General features: G+C 49.5%; 5 protein-coding genes across 8 annotated transcripts; 3 read left to right on the forward strand and 2 right to left on the reverse strand.

Annotated features, from left to right (window-relative positions):
• Positions 1-338: 338 nt before the first annotated feature.
• Positions 339-1,000, reverse strand: AAFC00_002694 (uncharacterized protein; the record flags this gene model as incomplete). The annotated part of the gene is made up of 3 exons (XM_069342046.1): positions 339-450; positions 514-843; positions 921-1,000. 3 exons carry the CDS (start codon positions 998-1,000, stop codon positions 339-341), a joined length of 522 nt encoding a protein of 173 aa, XP_069198549.1.
• A 744-nt stretch (positions 1,001-1,744) lies between these two features.
• Positions 1,745-6,013, reverse strand: AAFC00_002695 (uncharacterized protein; the record flags this gene model as incomplete). 3 transcript variants are annotated; one of them, XM_069342048.1, is made up of 6 exons in its annotated part: positions 1,745-1,753; positions 1,804-5,046; positions 5,094-5,546; positions 5,600-5,683; positions 5,731-5,821; positions 6,003-6,013. In XM_069342048.1, 6 exons carry the CDS (start codon positions 6,011-6,013, stop codon positions 1,745-1,747), a joined length of 3,891 nt encoding a protein of 1,296 aa, XP_069198551.1. The 3 variants fall into 3 exon arrangements, with proteins under 3 accessions (XP_069198551.1, XP_069198550.1, XP_069198552.1); XM_069342047.1 differs by lacking the exon at positions 6,003-6,013 and adding an exon at positions 5,876-5,952; XM_069348477.1 differs by lacking the exons at positions 5,600-5,683; positions 5,731-5,821; positions 6,003-6,013 and having other exon boundaries at positions 5,094-5,480.
• Positions 6,014-7,039: 1,026 nt separating this feature from the next.
• AAFC00_002696 (uncharacterized protein) lies at positions 7,040-8,907 on the forward strand (the record flags this gene model as incomplete). The annotated part of the gene is made up of 3 exons (XM_069342049.1): positions 7,040-7,081; positions 7,420-8,380; positions 8,444-8,907. 3 exons carry the CDS (start codon positions 7,040-7,042, stop codon positions 8,905-8,907), a joined length of 1,467 nt encoding a protein of 488 aa, XP_069198553.1.
• A 2,758-nt stretch (positions 8,908-11,665) lies between these two features.
• AAFC00_002697 (uncharacterized protein) lies at positions 11,666-12,330 on the forward strand (the record flags this gene model as incomplete). The annotated part of the gene is made up of 2 exons (XM_069348478.1): positions 11,666-11,920; positions 11,974-12,330. 2 exons carry the CDS (start codon positions 11,666-11,668, stop codon positions 12,328-12,330), a joined length of 612 nt encoding a protein of 203 aa, XP_069198554.1.
• Positions 12,331-14,178: 1,848 nt separating this feature from the next.
• Positions 14,179-16,178, forward strand: AAFC00_002698 (uncharacterized protein; the record flags this gene model as incomplete). Of its 2 annotated transcripts, none has more annotated exons than XM_069342050.1 (5): positions 14,179-14,595; positions 14,649-14,758; positions 14,816-15,172; positions 15,235-15,928; positions 16,008-16,178. In XM_069342050.1, the coding sequence occupies 5 exons, from the start codon at positions 14,179-14,181 to the stop codon at positions 16,176-16,178; spliced, it is 1,749 nt and encodes a 582-aa protein (XP_069198555.1). The 2 variants fall into 2 exon arrangements, with proteins under 2 accessions (XP_069198555.1, XP_069198556.1); XM_069348032.1 differs by having other exon boundaries at positions 14,416-14,595.
• Between the last annotated feature and the right edge of the window lie 1,464 nt (positions 16,179-17,642).

The raw sequence follows: 17,642 nt of genomic DNA on the forward strand, positions 1-17,642 counted from the left end.
GCACCGCAATCGCCAGATCCAAAACTCCAGGAACAACCACCCGCCCGTGAGAGAGTCGACGGATCTGATATCATCCAAGCCAGTCGTTCTCTTGCTCCATGTACGCCGTCACCGCCGCCGCCGCCGCCGTGGCGAAGAGTCATATGCCAAGCGCCGTGAATTCAGAGCTCCGACCTATGAAAGGAGGAAAGAAGAGGGAACTGGTTGGTTGCTGCCACGTACGCAAGTGAATTGCCAGTCGGATGCTTTGACACGCAACAGCTGCTGTGAAGCCTCAATTGATCAGATGTGTGGCAGCAACACCACTCTCTGCGTTGATCGACGAGAGAACATCTTCTCTACTCCATATCCTCATCTGTGAGATCCTGATGGCGAGCGAGGACGTTACGCTTGAACTCTTCAAAGTCATTATCCCAGAGCTCGGCAGCCTGGCCGTTGAGCGGACTCGCACTGCAGATGAACGTAAGCATGACGACTCCACTTACAACACGCTCAAAAAAACCCCCAACTTACTTATTCGGCTCCCCCAACAAACTCTGCAACGACAACAACACGCTCCCGACATTCAAAACCGCGCTCCACTTATCCTTGAGAATATCAAGACAGATACGACCCTTCATATCGACGTTGGGGTGGTAGATTGGCGTCTTGAAGCGCACCTCCGGCGGCACGTAGGGATATCTGGCGGGAAACTGAAAGTCGAGCTTGAGAGTCAGGTTGGCGTAGGGCGTGCCTTCGGGGCCGACGATGGTGCCGATCCAGTGTAGCAGGTCGCCGTTGTGGGGAAAGGCGCTGACGCCGGGGGTTGGGGAGGTCATCAGGGTCATTAGTTCGCCTTGGAGACTGGGAGCTTGGTGTCAGTATAGTTATTCGAGTGCGGAATGACGCTTGCTTTGAAGTATGGCTGAGACAAAACCTACCGCTTGATGACATTGCCGTGGTCTTTTGAGCGCGAAGGGCTGGATGGCGTCTTTGCGGAAGAGGTGACTGCGGTCGCCATTACGAGTATATGAGTTTCTCCGAGGTCGAAGTGTTTGATGGGATAGGGTCGGAGTATATGATGATTATATGAGAAAGAATCCACCAGCGAGAGGACGACAAAAGCTTGTTGGCTGCAAGGGATTATGTGTAAGTGGAAATTGTATTGCAGAAGTTCAGGAATTGGTGGTGTTTGATGGATTTTGTTTACTGTTTACCCCAGCAACCTCGGCGGTTCACTTGGACTGTCCGAGAGCGTCGTCGCGCTGATCATGGAGTGCCGCGTCGCGTTCGTGTTGTACGTCAATCAAGGTACTGTATGTTTTACTTCACAAGGACTACCAGAGTGCAGTACTACTGTATCTACCTTAGTTTTGACGATCATACCATCTTAAGACGTAAGTGCACAAACACAAGAAATTTGATTTTCCTCGTTGGCTTCTTATCTACTAGACGTTTGCGGAAGACAGAGCACTTTGCTAAGCCATAACTCAGGCATGCACTGCATGTAGGAACAGCAGCTGCTGCCACTCTGACCTGACGAACTTCATCTACGCAGAGGCTTGTTCTGTTGGTATACTCATCGTGCTAAGAATATAATGAGACGATCGGCCGAAATTGGTCGAGGAAGCTTGATTTCAGCCAGTAATGCATTGAATTTGTAAGACTCGATGATCCACTTGCGGCTGGTATCCTCACCATTGCACAAGGAATCGATCGTGGAAGGGGCTAATTATCGAAGTTTCCTCTTCGATAATCTTGTAGCTCAGAGTACCTGTGACAGAATTTAGCTTTTGTGGAAACAGCGCTTCATGATCGACTTACCTCAGCGATGCTTTGACGGATGATCATGCTCTTTTGTCTTTCGTTTCGGCTGATGCGATAGTAGTAGTCGCAAAAGTCAGCGCATTGCATATACCGCAAGAACTCCTCGTCGTGAGTGATGACTATCAGCTGGAAATTACGCTGTTGTCTTCTGACGCGTATGATCTCTGCGAGCGATGCTGCTAGAGCCCGAATATTGTCGCGATCAAGGTTCGTGGTAGGCTCATCCAGAGCGATAAGCCCACAATTAACCCCAAAGCATTCCGCGAGTGCCAAACGGATGATGATTGAAGCAAGCACCTTCTGTCCTGCTGAGCAACGTCCTCTCATATCCATCTCTGCGTCTTGCTTTACCATGACCACACGGTAGTTATAGTTCTTATTGCCTTTCATGTTCTCGTTGTCGGATCGTATACCGATCGTGTCAACGTCCGTTCCTTGGTAGGTCTTGCGCCAGAGCTCCTCAATGATACGGTTGATCTCCTCCATCTTGAGTGCATGGTATTTCATAATCGCCTTGTCCAGTGCACTGCCGTATCGAGTGAGATCCTCAACAGCCGCTTTGGTTGTTTCCACTTTGATGTGTGCCTCCTTGTACTTCTCAGCTGCGCCCTTGTACTCGGTCTCCCAATCCTGTATGAGCTGCTGCAAGATATCATCCTTGCTCTTCAGCTGACCCATGATGCTAGCCTGGTCGGCGACGAGTTTGTTTCGCTCCATCTCCCAACGATTACCTTCACGTTCATATGTCGATTTCTCTTCTTCGGCGTTGTGAGACTCCAATTCCGAGATCTCGGCAGCGATCTGTCTGGCGGCATTGCGATCGCGACGGTAATCTTGATTATCCGCGATTTGACGTTTTGTTTCCTCGACGTCCCGCAAATCCGTTTCAAACTTCTTCACTTGTTTGGTAATCTCATTCATCTCACCCTCGACACGAGTGATCTCTTGCTTGATGAGCTCGACCTCGCTCTTCGCACGGTCAAGTTGCGCTGGTCCATTTCTACTCAGGTAGTCTTCAATATCCCGATTGGCGACCTTAAGTTCATTCACACTGTTGTCCAGTGCTGACTTCTCCGCTTGAAGCTGTCGATCTCTGTCTTGACCCCGACGTGCAGTGTCATCATACTTTGCCTTCGCCTGCTCGAAGTCTGGTCCCAGACCACGTATCTCTTCGTCTGTGGAGCGTAGAACGTCGCGATGCTCAGAGTTCTGGGCCTTCAGTTCATCAACCTGCTTCTCCAAAGACAACTTTTCCTTGAGTTGATATACAGCGGTGCTCAGCTTGCCTCTGTTGTCCCGCAGCTCCAGCTCCAGGGTATTGATAATTCCACGAGCACCATCACGCTCGCCGATGATCTTCGTCAAAGCTACTTTTGTGGCTCTGGCATCCTCATTGACCTTCTTCAGATCATCCTGGATCGCTTCGAGACCTCGAGAAAGACCAGCATGTTTCTGCTTCTCCGAGAGTTCTTCAATCTGTTTCTGCAGAAGTGTCATTTCGTTCGAGTACTTGACAATATTCTGGACCGTCTTAGACAGACTTTCGATATCGCGTTTGGCGTTGAGACGCTCTTCTACTTCACGGTCGCCTTCCTCCGCTTGGCGCGTAAGAGCATCATGTTTCGACTTCAGGTGAGCTTCATCGGAAGCCAAAGGGGGGATCTCGACCTCCTTCAGACGAAGCCAGGTATCATATGTCGGTTGGAATTCTTGCACAGCCTGAAAGTCTTCCTCCACATTTCGCAGCTCCTCGGGATCCGAGCCCTTTTCGGCCTTTGCGATCTCGTTACGTAGCATACCCACAAAGACCTCGTATTGTCTGGTGTCTTTGCTGTCGTATCGCCGTGTGCACATTCTGCAGCATTTCTTCTCCTGCGCGACTTGTAGCGAGTTCTTCCAAAACCCTAGTACTGACTCTGCATACTTGGCATCAGTCAAGACTTGATCGCGCTCTGCAATGGCTTTCTGGAGTTCCGATGGGTATTCTGACGGATCTGCACCGAGTAGTTTTCGAAGGCTGGTCTCAGCTGTCGAAAGTTGGGACTTCTTTGTCTTCAACTCTGACGAGCATGTTTTGAGACGGAATGCAAGTTGATCTAGTTCCCTTGTGGTACCATCCCTAGCACGCTCGGCTTCGGCAAGATGTCGCCGGCTTTGCTCTAGACAGCCCTGGTAGTCGGCATCAAGCGTTGACGGCTGCCAATCGCTGGTGACTATCTCGCTGATCTTGGAGCCGTGCGCGCCGACCATAGTCTGCAGGCTATGTTCGCGATCCCTCACCTCTTTGCGCAAGAAATCCAGTCTTGCCGATTCACCAGCCTGCCTCGTCGCTTGGACAAGGTCCGAGTCGAGCTTTTCTTTCTGCTCATCAAGACTTCGTAATTTGGCATCGTTCTCTTCCACCAACCTATCCAGGTTCTTGGATCGCAAGTCTTCTTTCGCCAGACGAAGCTTTGTCTCGGTGTCCGCTATAGAAGACTCCAATATGACCTTACCTCCCTCATCAATTTCGATGTTGTCTAGCTCCGCCTGGAAGCCACCGATTCTTCGGTCGTTTGCAGCGATGGATGCTCTGGCACTTTCTTTCTTCTGATTCAACGCCGACTTCTGCTCGCTGATGCGGTTCAGAACCGCCTGTGCCGACTGGAGTTGCTGTTGAGTCTCTCGTCGAGCTCGCTCGAATGCAGTATGCTGATCTTGCGCCATTCGACTGATTTTCTCGATGAAGTCAAGCACCTTGTCCTCGTCCACGTCCAGCTCGTAACCACGGATGTTGTGCTTCCGGGCTGTCTGTTTCACGAGCTGCTCACGCTGCTCCAGCTGTCGTTCATGGTTGGCTTTCTGTGCTTCAAAAGAGCCGCATTCTCGCTCCTTCACACTAAGCGTCTCACGGCTCTGAGAAAGCACCCGCATCATGTCCGAGTAACGCCTTTTCTCGGCTTCGGACCATGCTTGCAGTTCACCTACACGAGTCTGATACTGCTCAAGCATCTCTTGGAGATCCTCATCCGAATCAGCCATCTCCTTGAGATTACGCTTGAGCCTCTGCACATTCTCCTGTTTGGCACGGTGTTCAATGCGTTTACCAGATAGCTCACCGACGATGCCACTCAGGAAGCTTATACGTTCCCACGCGGCGTCGTACTTCTCTTTGGCTTCGCCGATTTTGTCACCTAGTGACTCGCTCTTAGTGCGCAACTCTTCGATTTCTTCGAACAATTCTTGAGATCGTTTCTCTGCCTGCCACGTATTAGCGAGTGGATGCCGACGCAGAAATGATACCTTACGCGCTCGCCCTTGTCTTTGTCGTCTTTCGAGTGTTGTTCGATAATTCTCAATTTGCCAAGTTCTTCATTCTGGTTCTTGCGGAGAACTTTGATGTTGTCGATAGCTTTCGTATACTTCATGGCTTCAAAAATCTCGTCAAAGCGTTTCTTTAGGGCACTAGGCTCAGCCATTGGCCACAGGCTCTCATCTTGATGGCAGAATATGACAGAATCCAGAATGGCTTTTGAGACACCCAGATACTGAGGCATGATCTGGTCAAGCTCGGCAACACGACTGGAAATGGCGATTCGTTCACCATCCTTGAGTGCCATCAATTGTCCTTCGAGCGATTTGACGGTCCGTGAATTCTTCTTCACGGTAAGCTGCAAACTACGAGTCGCAACCATCTTTGCCCCGTTGGTTGCCTTGAACGAGAGCTTTACTTGTGCAAGCACCTCTTTTTCGCCGCATAACTAAAGTAGTCAGATCATAGTCTCTGCGGTGGATGACTGTTTCACCCTCTCACCTTAGGATCGTGAATGAATGCTCCTCCTCTACTGTTGGGTGGTTGATCTCCAGTAGTGGCATATTTGAGACATTCGATAATCGTCTGTTCTGATCAGTAGTGCTATCATCTGGTGTGGGTACCATACGCACAGTTTTGCCAGAGCCATTGTATCCCACGATCAATGTGAGAGGTGTGTAGAACTGGATAGTTTCGCTTCGGGTGTTGTCAAAGGATCGAACACTACAGCATGCGATTAATTGTGAGATCCTTTTCCAAGAGGCCTATATCACTAACCCCAAGATAGAAAGCTTATCGATTTTCGCTTTGAAGATGTCAGGAAATAGCAGGAGGGGGGATTGTATGTACAACATACACCTAGGGGAGATCAGTATATGGTTGTGTATATAGACTCGCTTTGCACCTGGATAGCATACATGTTTGTTGCAACGAAAGTAACGAAGCGTGAGGGTGTTGGTCAAATTATACCATGCTCCTCTGGTATGTATTTTGCAAGCAGTCTGCAATTCTGAATGTTCGACTCAATCACATCTGCCGTGGCGAATCAGGAATGGACACAATCAACTGGCGCTTTGACTCACTTTGATCTGCCTACAAGAAATTACGCCTCGTTCATACAGTGCTGGGTGAAGTATCTCGCTGTACCTTACTACTGTGCTACGTGAAGCAGCCGCCTGAATGTGGAGTTTGTGTGACGCGCATCTACGTGTTGGTCACGAAAGTCACGTTACCTCAAAAGCAATTACACTCGAATAGGAAGTGACCCTGAGTCTGGGACCAGAGGCACGTGCAAAACAAGGGATCCTAAAGTGTCTGAAGTGAAGCAATAATAAGGTAATCTTTATTACTCGATGTCACGAGTACATCAGCTATGATTACTTGAATGTATAACACATGAATCAGCGGAGCAGGCAATATTCTAGGCATATGCCCTATACAGCAAGTACGTGCAGCAATGACCTGTAGTCGCAGTGAAGCACATAACGAAAGTCTTATTCTTTGTTGCATGCAGCAGCGAATCAGATCACTGCAAAAAATATCTCAGCGATCGAAAAGACAATCAGTCGATGACTCGGGCCAATTCTTATGTCCAGCAGTCTCTCCGAAGGTATTGCGAATGCCGCCAGAGATATTTACAGTCTCAGCACGAAGTAAGATATTACTGTAGAACAGAAGGATTCCTTCCAAACCTGACTGAGATGGTCCCACTGAGTAATTTAACATGACGAGTCAAGACCCGCTTGGACGGGGCGGGATCAGCGCGTGTCAAAGACCCTGAATGCCAATACTGGGATACCGGCCCCGTGCTGACGTCCAGCGATCGAAGTCTTCCTCCATCATCGCACATGCATCGCGCTCCATCGCAATTCAATGTGTGGCCGTTCGGTGCCTTGCCTCTCTACATTTCTTCCTTAGGCAAAGCGTATTGTCTTTTGTGGGATGTCCTTCTCACTGGCCCCTGATGGCTCGATAATGCAGAGCGTAAGTTTCAGCCCTATTCTTTCTCAACCCCCCCCCAAAATCCGTGTCGGGCATGGGCATGGCGGCGGCGCATGGCGTAGTAGCATGCATGCCTACGTTCCATCCTGGAGGCGCCCATGCGCCGTCGTCCATGTGGTGGTACGCTGGACGAGGAATTATGACACTCTCTCTACGTGTGCATCTAATTCTCACCCGGTAGCTGCTCTATATCCGATCGTAATCGATATCGCGTGGCAACCGCAAGGGTTTTGTTTCGCAGGCGTCTGTGGAGTGTGCACTGCACGCTGTGCGGTGAAAACAGTCGTTTACTGGGTGCTGATGACAATACGCGAATTTAGATGGCGGGGCCACACTCGATGGGTGGTGTACTAGACGCAAGCACCACAGCCAACATGTTGTGCGGCTTAGACGATCTCTTACCTATGGACCTTGACCAATATGATGCCTCTCTCGCCGATGCCGCCGCTGTCGCCGCCGCTTCCTCCACTACTTTCGACCCCATGTCTCTTGGACAGGAGAACCGTGCGGACTCGTCTTATGATAATCTCACCGGTTCGCTCACCCCTACTAATGCCTCAAACACCATGTCCGCCGTCGGTGCCGGCCCTCTGCCCACGGGGTTTGGCATCGCACCGCAGAACGGCAATAGTGCCTTGACCGAGTTCACCAAGCGGAGAAATTGGTCACAGCGCATCATCGAGGAGTTGAAAGATTTTTTGCACATTCTCACTCCTGATGGCCGAATCGTCTATGTTTCGCCGTCGGCACGCACCCTCACCGGCTATGCCCAACAACAGCTCGTCGGCAGATTCATTGGGGAATTCGTGCATCCCGATGACAGCGGCATCTTCATGCGCGAATTCAACGAGTCCATAGCAAGCGGCAATGCTCTACGATTCTTCTATCGCTTCAAGAAGGAAGATGGCACCTATGTCATCTTTGAGTGTGACGGCCATCCGCACATTTCGACCGACATCCATGCCGCCTACAACACCTCCGCGGTGGCTCCGATCTCCACTCTCTGCAAGGGTTTCTTCATGATGGCAAGGCCCTATCCCACAAAGAACGCGGCTCTGCTGGACTCGTTCTTGGAGCACAAGATGGAGAACGAGCGGCTGATGAAAAGAATCGCGGACCTGAAGCGAGAAGAAGTCGAGGAAAACGCACAACAAGAGAGACAGTGGCAGGAACACTCTTCCAACACGCCATTGCAACAAGCGCGAGAGGGCGACATGTCCGAAAGCGCCTCGCGTGTGCCCGATTCTCTTATAGACGCCCCTAGCCAAACAGATTATCAGGGTATGCCACCACCTGCCAGACCACCTGGTAATTCCAAAGCTGCTCTTACAAGGCAAAATCTAGATAGCGTGCTCTCGGCACAACAGCCTGACAGTATCGCAGACAAAATGTCACGCTACGAGGGCTCGAATCACCTCGAGACGATCGAAATGCTCACTGGTCTGCGTTACCGCGATGGCGAGCGAAGTCACGGTATCTCTACTGGTGATACTTCGCCTGCCTTGATCCGTGGCGATGCCGGTATTGCCATCCTTCTGGACCGAGACCGCGATGGTCATCAAAAGGAGAAGAAAAAGAAACTCAAGCTCGCAGACGAGTACGTCTGCGCAGATTGCGGCACTTTAGACAGCCCTGAATGGAGGAAGGGACCCAAGGGGCCCAAGACTCTGTGCAACGCTTGTGGTCTACGATGGGCGAAGAAGGAAAAGAAGAAGCACGGCAGCGACAGCATCAACGGTGGGAATTCGCTGCCGGGTGGTATGTCCAAGCCAAGCTTACCACAACAAAGCAGTGGGGACAGTCTGTGATGATTAGAATAAATCCTGACATTGCGAATTTAATTGAAACGGGGTCACCATGAGTGACGGGCGTTTGGCGCATAATGGTTGGCGAGCTTTAATGGGACCTCCAATTGTGCATATTCGGGGTTCTCGCAAGATACCCTCGAGCTTTATATCCAATAGAAAAATCCACAACATACATAATCGAGTCACTTTCTACCCTCGGCCTATGCCTGAGTGGACCTTTGTATTCATTTCCAGTTTCATTATTCATATGTTGATAGGCTCGATTTGCAAGCGAGAGGAGAGCAAGTGCAAAGGCATTCGGCGCCCGTCTGATTGAGCCTGTTACTATTGGTTGGCGAAAGAGTCTACTATACATATCACGGCTGATCGATTTCATTCGTCAGTGTCATGGTCCTTACTCGGTGTACTCGCGTACACACACAACCTGAATCAGCGTTTACCAGGCGAAGCGAAGGCAGCGTCCTGCACCTTATCTTGACTGCCGTGAATCTCTGAATGTGTGTGGCAACCATCTCAGATTCAAGCGCTGTGCAGAACAAAGCAGAGAGACATGATTGCGCACGGTTTTAATATATCTACAAGCCGGCCTCTCGCAAAAAGGTTGAGCAACACATATTGAAAGGGGAATATGTGATAGATGCAGGTCGAATCGTGATGGCAGACCATGGTCTGTTCTCATGCACGCCATTTTCCGAACCCTGAAGGCCGAGTCTCAGGATGGCGTGTGCGCTGGCAGGTGTGAATACTGTATAAATTTCCATCAACCATTGAGTTCATTGCACTTAAGACCCCTCCGGATTGAATATCTTTTTGTGATCTTGGTTCTTATCATCCTGGTGATGCGTGTGATCATTCTGTGATGGAGTCGGCATTTATAGTATTGCTTGCAGTACTCCAGTGAGTGATGTGTCGCCGGCACCTCGCGCCAACTCACTACCACTATCTAGAGGTAGGTTTGATGAGCTGCACTGAACAAATAGCGCTTGAACACATCTTTCAGAATACCCAATTTCTTTTACCTACTTTCCTGTGCTTCCAAGGTGCAATTGACCAGACCTTCGCTATTGAGAGGCTATGCCATCTTCTTGCTCTAACATTGCACTGCTATAGCATAGGATTGACATCAAGTCGCTATCGCAACTTGGTGGCCCCAGACATGGCACTTCGATCCAACTTTCTTGCCGTGGCCATTGTGCAAAGGAGTAGAATTGCCGGAATTTCAAGGTGTCAGAAGCCGAGGCTCTACACAAGACCTCTTATCGCTTTATTGTTTCCCTGAAGTTTGTGTAATTGTGTTATATGTGCACGTTCGCGAATATAAACGGTCTCAGCATATCGCATGGAGCATATATGACCTCTGTATGTATCGACATATATTTATTCATATTACTGCCATGCGGTTTCTGTCTTTGTCACACCGAAGCCTTTGCAGACAGCGACGTCGAGTATTCGAGTAAGTCTGGAGCCCGCCCACGTGGTCGTCTAGGAATGGTTCTAGACGCCACAAGGTATGGAGAGACCGTTGAAGCCTATAGCACCACTTAACGGCATTTCATCATGCAGATTGCACCCCATCACTATGCCACAACGAATAACCCTCACGAATAGACATGCCGCGACGACGACCGTTGGAGCTATCAAGGATCTGTTTCTAATATCCAATGCAAATCTCGGATACGGAATTGTCAGATTGGCCGTAGAACACTGCGAAGTCAATAGTCACTATGTGGCAAGGAAGCATAGGTAGGGTGAATATGATCAAGTGCCGAAGAATAGGACGTTGACACTGTACCAACTATGACCATGCTCATGTCTCAGATCCTGTGAACTGCCATGCAGAAATGGATAGAGGAAATCAAGACTGCTGTGCGACATTCACAGTGCTGTCTCGGATTAACACATGGGATTTTCCCCCAGCGCCTGCGACCTTATAGCATGCTACCTCATACATAGGTCTACTGCCTTATAGATTACACAACCGTCTTCGACAATCTCATAACTTGTGTCACGCAAAAGCTCCGTGAGCTGTCCCTTCTTGATCGTCACTACCCATCCCTTCTGTTCGGAAGTCTTGTCGTCGACTAGGTTGGTGAAAGCCTCACAGTTCTCAACATGGCAATATCAGCACGCGCAATACCGTACATTCGCGTAAATGATGTTTTGATGGCGCTGGCATTTTTAGTCGTGGTAGCCCGCTTGTGGCTCAGATACAAGCATCAAAAAAGAGGGCTTTGGTGGGACGATCTTTTCATGGCTTTGTCTGTGGTAAGCGCTCAAGATAACTTTTCATTTAGTCTGAGAAACTGGCAGCGTACTGACTGATCCGTCAGATAGTCACGATTATCTATGGCACCTTGGTGAATGTGGGGATGAAACACTTTGCCTGGGGAAACAGTATAGAAGATTCATCTATCGAAAAGCTGTCGCAGTCCATTCTAGGCTATATCATTGCCAAAGAGCTCTTCCTCGTGGCGGGTGCCTGCATACGGATGTCACTGCTGTTCTTCTATCTATCTCTTGTTCGGTTTATTGCCACCAAGACTTTACGACGGATCATATATGCCTGTCTCATTGGCAATGCACTTATGTGTATAGTATTCTGTTTCACGAGTATATTTGTTTGTCGGTAAGGCCTCCTCCAATTCTTCTCTCCGGATATCCAAAGGTACTGACATCTTTCCTTCTTAGCCCCGTTAAAGCTTACTGGACGATACCACGACCGGAAGGCGCGAAGTGCTACAACGATAAATTGAACACAATGATCATTGGAGCTCTCCTATGCCTTGCGGACGTCATTGTCAATATCTTGCCTTTGCCAATCGTGGCCACCATGAACCTTCCGTTACGTCAGCGCGTTGAAGTCGGCATACTATTGTCTCTGGGAGCAGTAGCTACGATAGCCGGTATCGTTCGCGAAGTCTTCATTTACAAAGTTCTGTTCAAGGCGGCTGATCCCATCCTGGATGCATTTCCTCTCTGGATCTGTGCTGACGTGGAACTGTATCTTGCAATTGTGAGTTATCAGATGTTCTACCATTCCAGTTCAACACTGATCGTTTCTTGCAGCTCTGTGGGTGTGCTCCCACCCTCAAGTCTCTGTTTGAAAAACTTGAAGTCTGCGGCATGCCACACTTTCTCAAGCGCCAGAAGTTGGGAAGCGAACCGGCAGCTGTGCGACCTGAAACGCTGGAGCAGGGACTTCACGAAGTACCGCAAGAAACCTTCATGTCTCGTGGAAGTAGATCTTCTAGTGTCACCCTCATAGCCGCGGCAACTTCAAACGACATATCCGGTCCAGGATCACCCAGCAAATCGTCATACAACCGCCGGGAGAGCACCAATAGTTGTACGTGCGGAATCCAAGTTGACACACGGATTCACATGGAAGAAATACGTCCTAAGGACGATTCATGCCACACATGAGATATGGTCGAATTACTTCTAAGTCTATACAGCGCATTATGTGTCGCGAATGATCCGAGCCTATACAGGAGTCTGGGTTTGCATACCACTGAGATACGGCCAAATCACCGAGCTTGCACGAGCGATACAGGACTCGAGGAGCTACACATTTCAGCTACTAACCCAGAGTCATTCCTCTTGCTACAGGGTAAAAGTGCAAGCACTTGCCACTGCTCTGTCACCGAAGCCACATCTTGGATTTCCCGAATCCATGTCACGAGGGAAAGGTCACGGACTCGATCTCAGGCGACCACATAGCCCTCCGTGTGCAATCAATGTTCCGGCAGAGTGTCTTGATCCGGCAAAAAGCATCCCGATTGGATTGTGCCAGGTGACAGCGGCTTCATTCAGCGCTACAATTATCCCAGCTGACTTTACCGGGACTGGCAATTGCGGTGGCACCATCACCTCATGTGTTTGCTGCATTGCGATAAGAGAGACTCAATTGTCTGTGGTTGTAATACATTCTGGCACGGACCAGTAGAGGCATTCGGAAGCACGGAGCACGAGAGCTTAATTGCGATTGTGAGACAACCATCGCATGGACATGAACACCAGAAGAGATGGGTGGGTGGTAATGTCTCGGCGATGCCTTCAGTCATTGTGTTTGCCTGGTGCTGCAAGGTTTCGATAATCCACCACGCCCGGACAAGAAATTGACACGCACGGATGTACAGCGAGAAGCTAATGTTACAGTCCCGCACATTGCTGGCAGCAGCAAGGCAATGTTACTAACGCAGTGGATCGGAAGACTCTCCATCACAGAGAAAAAAGCTCAGGAAAGCAGTGTCCGAGTCAGGTCGAAAAGGATGATGCAGGGAATATGATGATGCAGGGAAAAGATTTATGTCTGTTCTTTACCTGCGACACGTCGCACGAGGAGCCAATCAATTGCCCGATACCCGGGTACTGTGGAAATGCGAATTGTGCCCTGGGAAGGGCTGCTTTCACCGCATCGTTACGCGGGTAGGGACAGCTTGACGGTTGCGATGCACGACAGCTGCTATGCAGCACAAAGCGCGCGTAAAATTCACGTCCACCAATTTGAAAAGCTGCACCCTTGTAGATCTACTTTGATCATCCCAAAAGGTAGCTTACTCAATCTAGCTTGTTCTGCTATAAGTGCTATCCATTGGTTTCGTTGATCTGACTTCAAAATCTGGTCAGCCCCAGATATCGCACTATAATTACTGTATCTTATAGATGTGACGCTAAGGTTGGGTAGTCATACTGATGTGTTGCTGGTACGGCAGCTCCCGCGTAGTGCGCTTGTACCTCGCCCGCCTTAGCTTGCTTGACGATCTTTAACGCAAGACTTTAAGACAAGTTCACATTCTTCGCCTACAACGCGCTTGGTCAAACATCCTTGCATACATCTCAAGAGCTCTCAGGCCTGCGTTTCGGTTGACCAAACGGCCGTCGCATCAAGCTGGAGGAGCCGCATGCGGTGCCGCACATGGAGAGATCGTCTTTGCTGAACCTCTATTATTATCTCCGAATGGAGTTACATGTCGTACAGTTCTCGATGCATGCTATCTGCATGGTAGGCCAACTGCCACACCGGATGGTGCATGTGCCACACGAGTTCCTGCAGACGCCAGGGCAGATATCAAACTTTCAAGGTTATTATTAGGATGGCATGCCGTTCTGCCCGTCGTTATGGTCGATCACACGATGGAAGAGGCAATAGTCAATCAGGTAGGTAGGTGACATTCCGTTCAGGAAACCATTGCTATATGAGTTCTGCCCTGCCCCCTCGGAAACGTGAATACATCAACTCTTATTCGTTCTATATTGTTCGTTCGCATTATGGGATTCCTTTCCTTCGCTCTTTACGGAGCTATAGCTGCATACGTGCAGCTTGCGTCAGGCGCGCCAACTGAGAATTATCATTCCCTTGTCTCGAGGCAAGATGGTAACTGTGCCCACACAGCAACATCCAGACAGTGCTGGGGAGGGGGTTATTACATCGGCACTGACGACGAGACTTTTTGCCCCCCTACTGGGGTGACTAGGACGTACGTTCTGGAAATCACAAACACCACCATGGCACCGGATGGGACTAAACGGATGGTTTTTGCAATCAACGGTCAATACCCTGGTCCTACCATTACGGCGGACTGGGGTGACATGGTTAGCGTGACGGTCAAGAACTCGTTGCCGTACAACGGCACGAGCATTCACTTTCACGGCATTCAGCAGAAGAACAGCAACAACATGGACGGTGTAAGTGCATGAAGCCTTGACCTACTACTCGTGTGATTACTGACGATCGATAGACGAACGGCATAACCGAATGCCCTTTGGCACCGGGAGATTCGAAAACCTACCTGTGGCAGGCGACTCAGTATGGGACTAGTTGGTACCATAGCCATTTTTCCAACCAATAGTAAGCACAGGAGTGTGTCGTCGCATACGGTAGCTGAGTGAGGCTGACCTTCCATAGTGGAGATGGTGTTGTGGGCCCAATTGTGGTCAACGGCCCTGCAACTGCTAATTATGATATCGATCTTGGTGCATATCCCATCACCGATTGGTTCTACACGACTGCAGAAAATGTCGGCTATGCACAGAGAGTTGAAGGTATCCCTTGGAAAGCCGATACAGGCTTGATCAATGGAACCATGATAAATTCGCAAGGTCGCGGTGCATACGCAAAGACCACCTTGAAACCTGGAAAAACCTACCGATTGCGGCTTATCAACACCAGTGTCGACAACAATTTCAAAGTGCATTTGGATGGACACAACATGACCATCATCCAAGCGGATTTCGTGGCAGTGCAACCCCAAAAAGTGGATTGGTTAGCATTTCCCTGATATTTTAATACTTCAACCTCGGTTCACTGACATTTTGCACTGTCAGGCTCTTCATTGCAATTGGACAGCGCTACGATGTTCTAATAACAGCGAATCAAGCAGTCAAGAACTACTGGTTCCGCGCAGAAGCACAAATTGACTGCGGAGAGAACTGGAATAATGGTAACATTAAGTCTATCTTCTCATACGAGGGATCCAATCTTTCAGCCTTACCTACCACGACAGCCACATCCTACACGAAAGGTTGCGTTGACCAAACCGGGCTTGTGCCTTGGTGGAAGAAGGACGTTCCTCGCGATGTCTTCACGGCACAAGTAAAGGAGCTTGATGTTTTGTTCAGCGTCGGAAAGAAAGCCTCATGGTCCAACGGAGTCAGCGTAGTACAATGGTCAATCAACGGCACGATGATGGCCATCAACTGGGAGCAGCCAACATTGGGCAATGTGTTTGACGGCACAACCGACAACTTCACGGACATTCAGCATGTCATCGAATTGCCCGACGCAAACGCATGGTCCTTTTGGATCATCCAGAGCTTGGCCGGCGACGTCACGAGCGCGCCACACCCAATTCATCTCCACGGACACGACTTTTTCGTTCTCGGGGCAGGCCAAGGCACGTTTCCTGGCGCCGATGCACTCACGTTCAAGGCGCCCACGCGTAGAGACGTCGCCATGCTCGCTGCCGTAGGCTGGCTCGTGATTGCCTTCAAAACGGACAACCCCGGCGCCTGGCTGATGGTACGTTGCCGCGATGACCTTTCCCAATTCTGATAAATTGCTCGCCATAGAAGACAAGAGAGGCTGACTTGAAGACTAGCACTGCCACATCGCATGGCACGTGGCCGAAGGCCTGTCGCTGCAATTCCTCGAGCGCGCAAGCGAGATCCCAGAAACCTTTCAACTGGGAGACGAGTACGAACAGCAATGCGCCAAGTGGGACAAGTACTACAAAACGGCGCCTTACAAACAAGATCAATCGGGTCTTTGATTGACCAAGACATTTTTATCTGTGTGTTTGACAGGGAGGTCTTATTTCTCTTGTTTCGTTCACCCGTCGAAGTCGACGACACGTACATAATCGATTGTTTCTTTCTCACAACCCCTGTCCTTTTCAAGGCACCAACGTTACTCGGTGATCTCCTAGTCCGCTTCTGGTCGCAGCGAGCGAGCGTCCGGATTTGCTCGGACGTGGCCCTTTGATCTCTTTCCTTAGGCGACTGCTTAACATTTAGTCTGGGTGGATTATCTTTCTCCACCCGGGTGACTCTCCACCCGCGGCCTTTGGCACACTTCATAGAATGCAAGATCTGTCAGCTCCATCAGCGGAACACAAAAACCGATGGACTGCTCACCCACCCATCATCAACCGATGGGTCCACATGACCGTTTTTGCACACCTTTTTATTTTCCGTCGGGACAGGAGGCGAAGTGCCTAAGATACCTCATGGTTGGATTATAATATGTACATTCATTGCGAAGTGTAATCAGTCATACATACACCCATACACGCACACAGCGAAAAGACAACGGGGCCTTTACCTAGTCCCTGAAGTTGTTATTGTCGGAAAAAAGTCCCCTTTTTCCTTCTTTCCTGGCTACAAGCCCAATTGCATACCTTATATAGTACTGTACGCACATATACGCTCGGATAGGCAATATAATATGTAATGTGTTCTTCATTCGGACGACCTTCTTCTTCATCAAAGCTTATCATCATCACCGACTGTCAATCCGCTATATTAAGATACAGAGCTCCACTTTGGACTTATCTTTCTGACAAGTCTTCACGATATGCAGGGAGACAAAAGAAGACAGAGAAAGAAGAAGAAACGACAATTTCTGAGGATCGCGTTTGTTCCATTTTGGCTTGCAGCCGAGTTGAACCCCACTGCTTAAACGCCTGTGCTGTGCATGGATGGATTTCTGTGGATTCAACAATAAAGTGCCGCACGAAGAACAAAAAGCATTTGCTTGCAGCTGTCATGAGATTCAATTCCGTACACGTTCAAGATTGATGATATGCTTGTTCGCTCGCGGCTGTTATGCCCATTTAGGTGAAATTATTCAGCTCTTGTGTCTGTCTGTAAAGTGATATTGTGGGGATGGTCTTAGATCATGTTTGAATCAATGATGTGACTTGATTAGAGGTAACTGCATAATCTATCGGAAGAAGTCTATTTGACTTGTGCAGCCGCTAGTTGATCCGAAGCTTAACCGCGCTTACCGCGCTAGTCCCAATTGATCCACCTCATGCCTCGCAACAGATCAGATCGAATCTGTGGGGTTAGACCCTCTTGTCGCACACTAGCACCTGCACAGCATGCCACTATCGCTGCGTAGACCGTCTTCAACTGGCTGTACAAGTACACGCCGACGTCTTCTTTCCCGCGAGACACTGTTGATATTAGCCATTCTCGAGAGAGAGAGAGATAGACCGAGATAGTTCGTGTTG

The sequence above is a fragment of the Neodothiora populina genome (assembly GCF_041146345.1).
Source record: "Neodothiora populina strain CPC 39397 chromosome Unknown canker_contig_15, whole genome shotgun sequence".
In the NCBI taxonomy this organism is placed as follows: domain Eukaryota; kingdom Fungi; phylum Ascomycota; class Dothideomycetes; order Dothideales; family Dothioraceae; genus Neodothiora; species Neodothiora populina.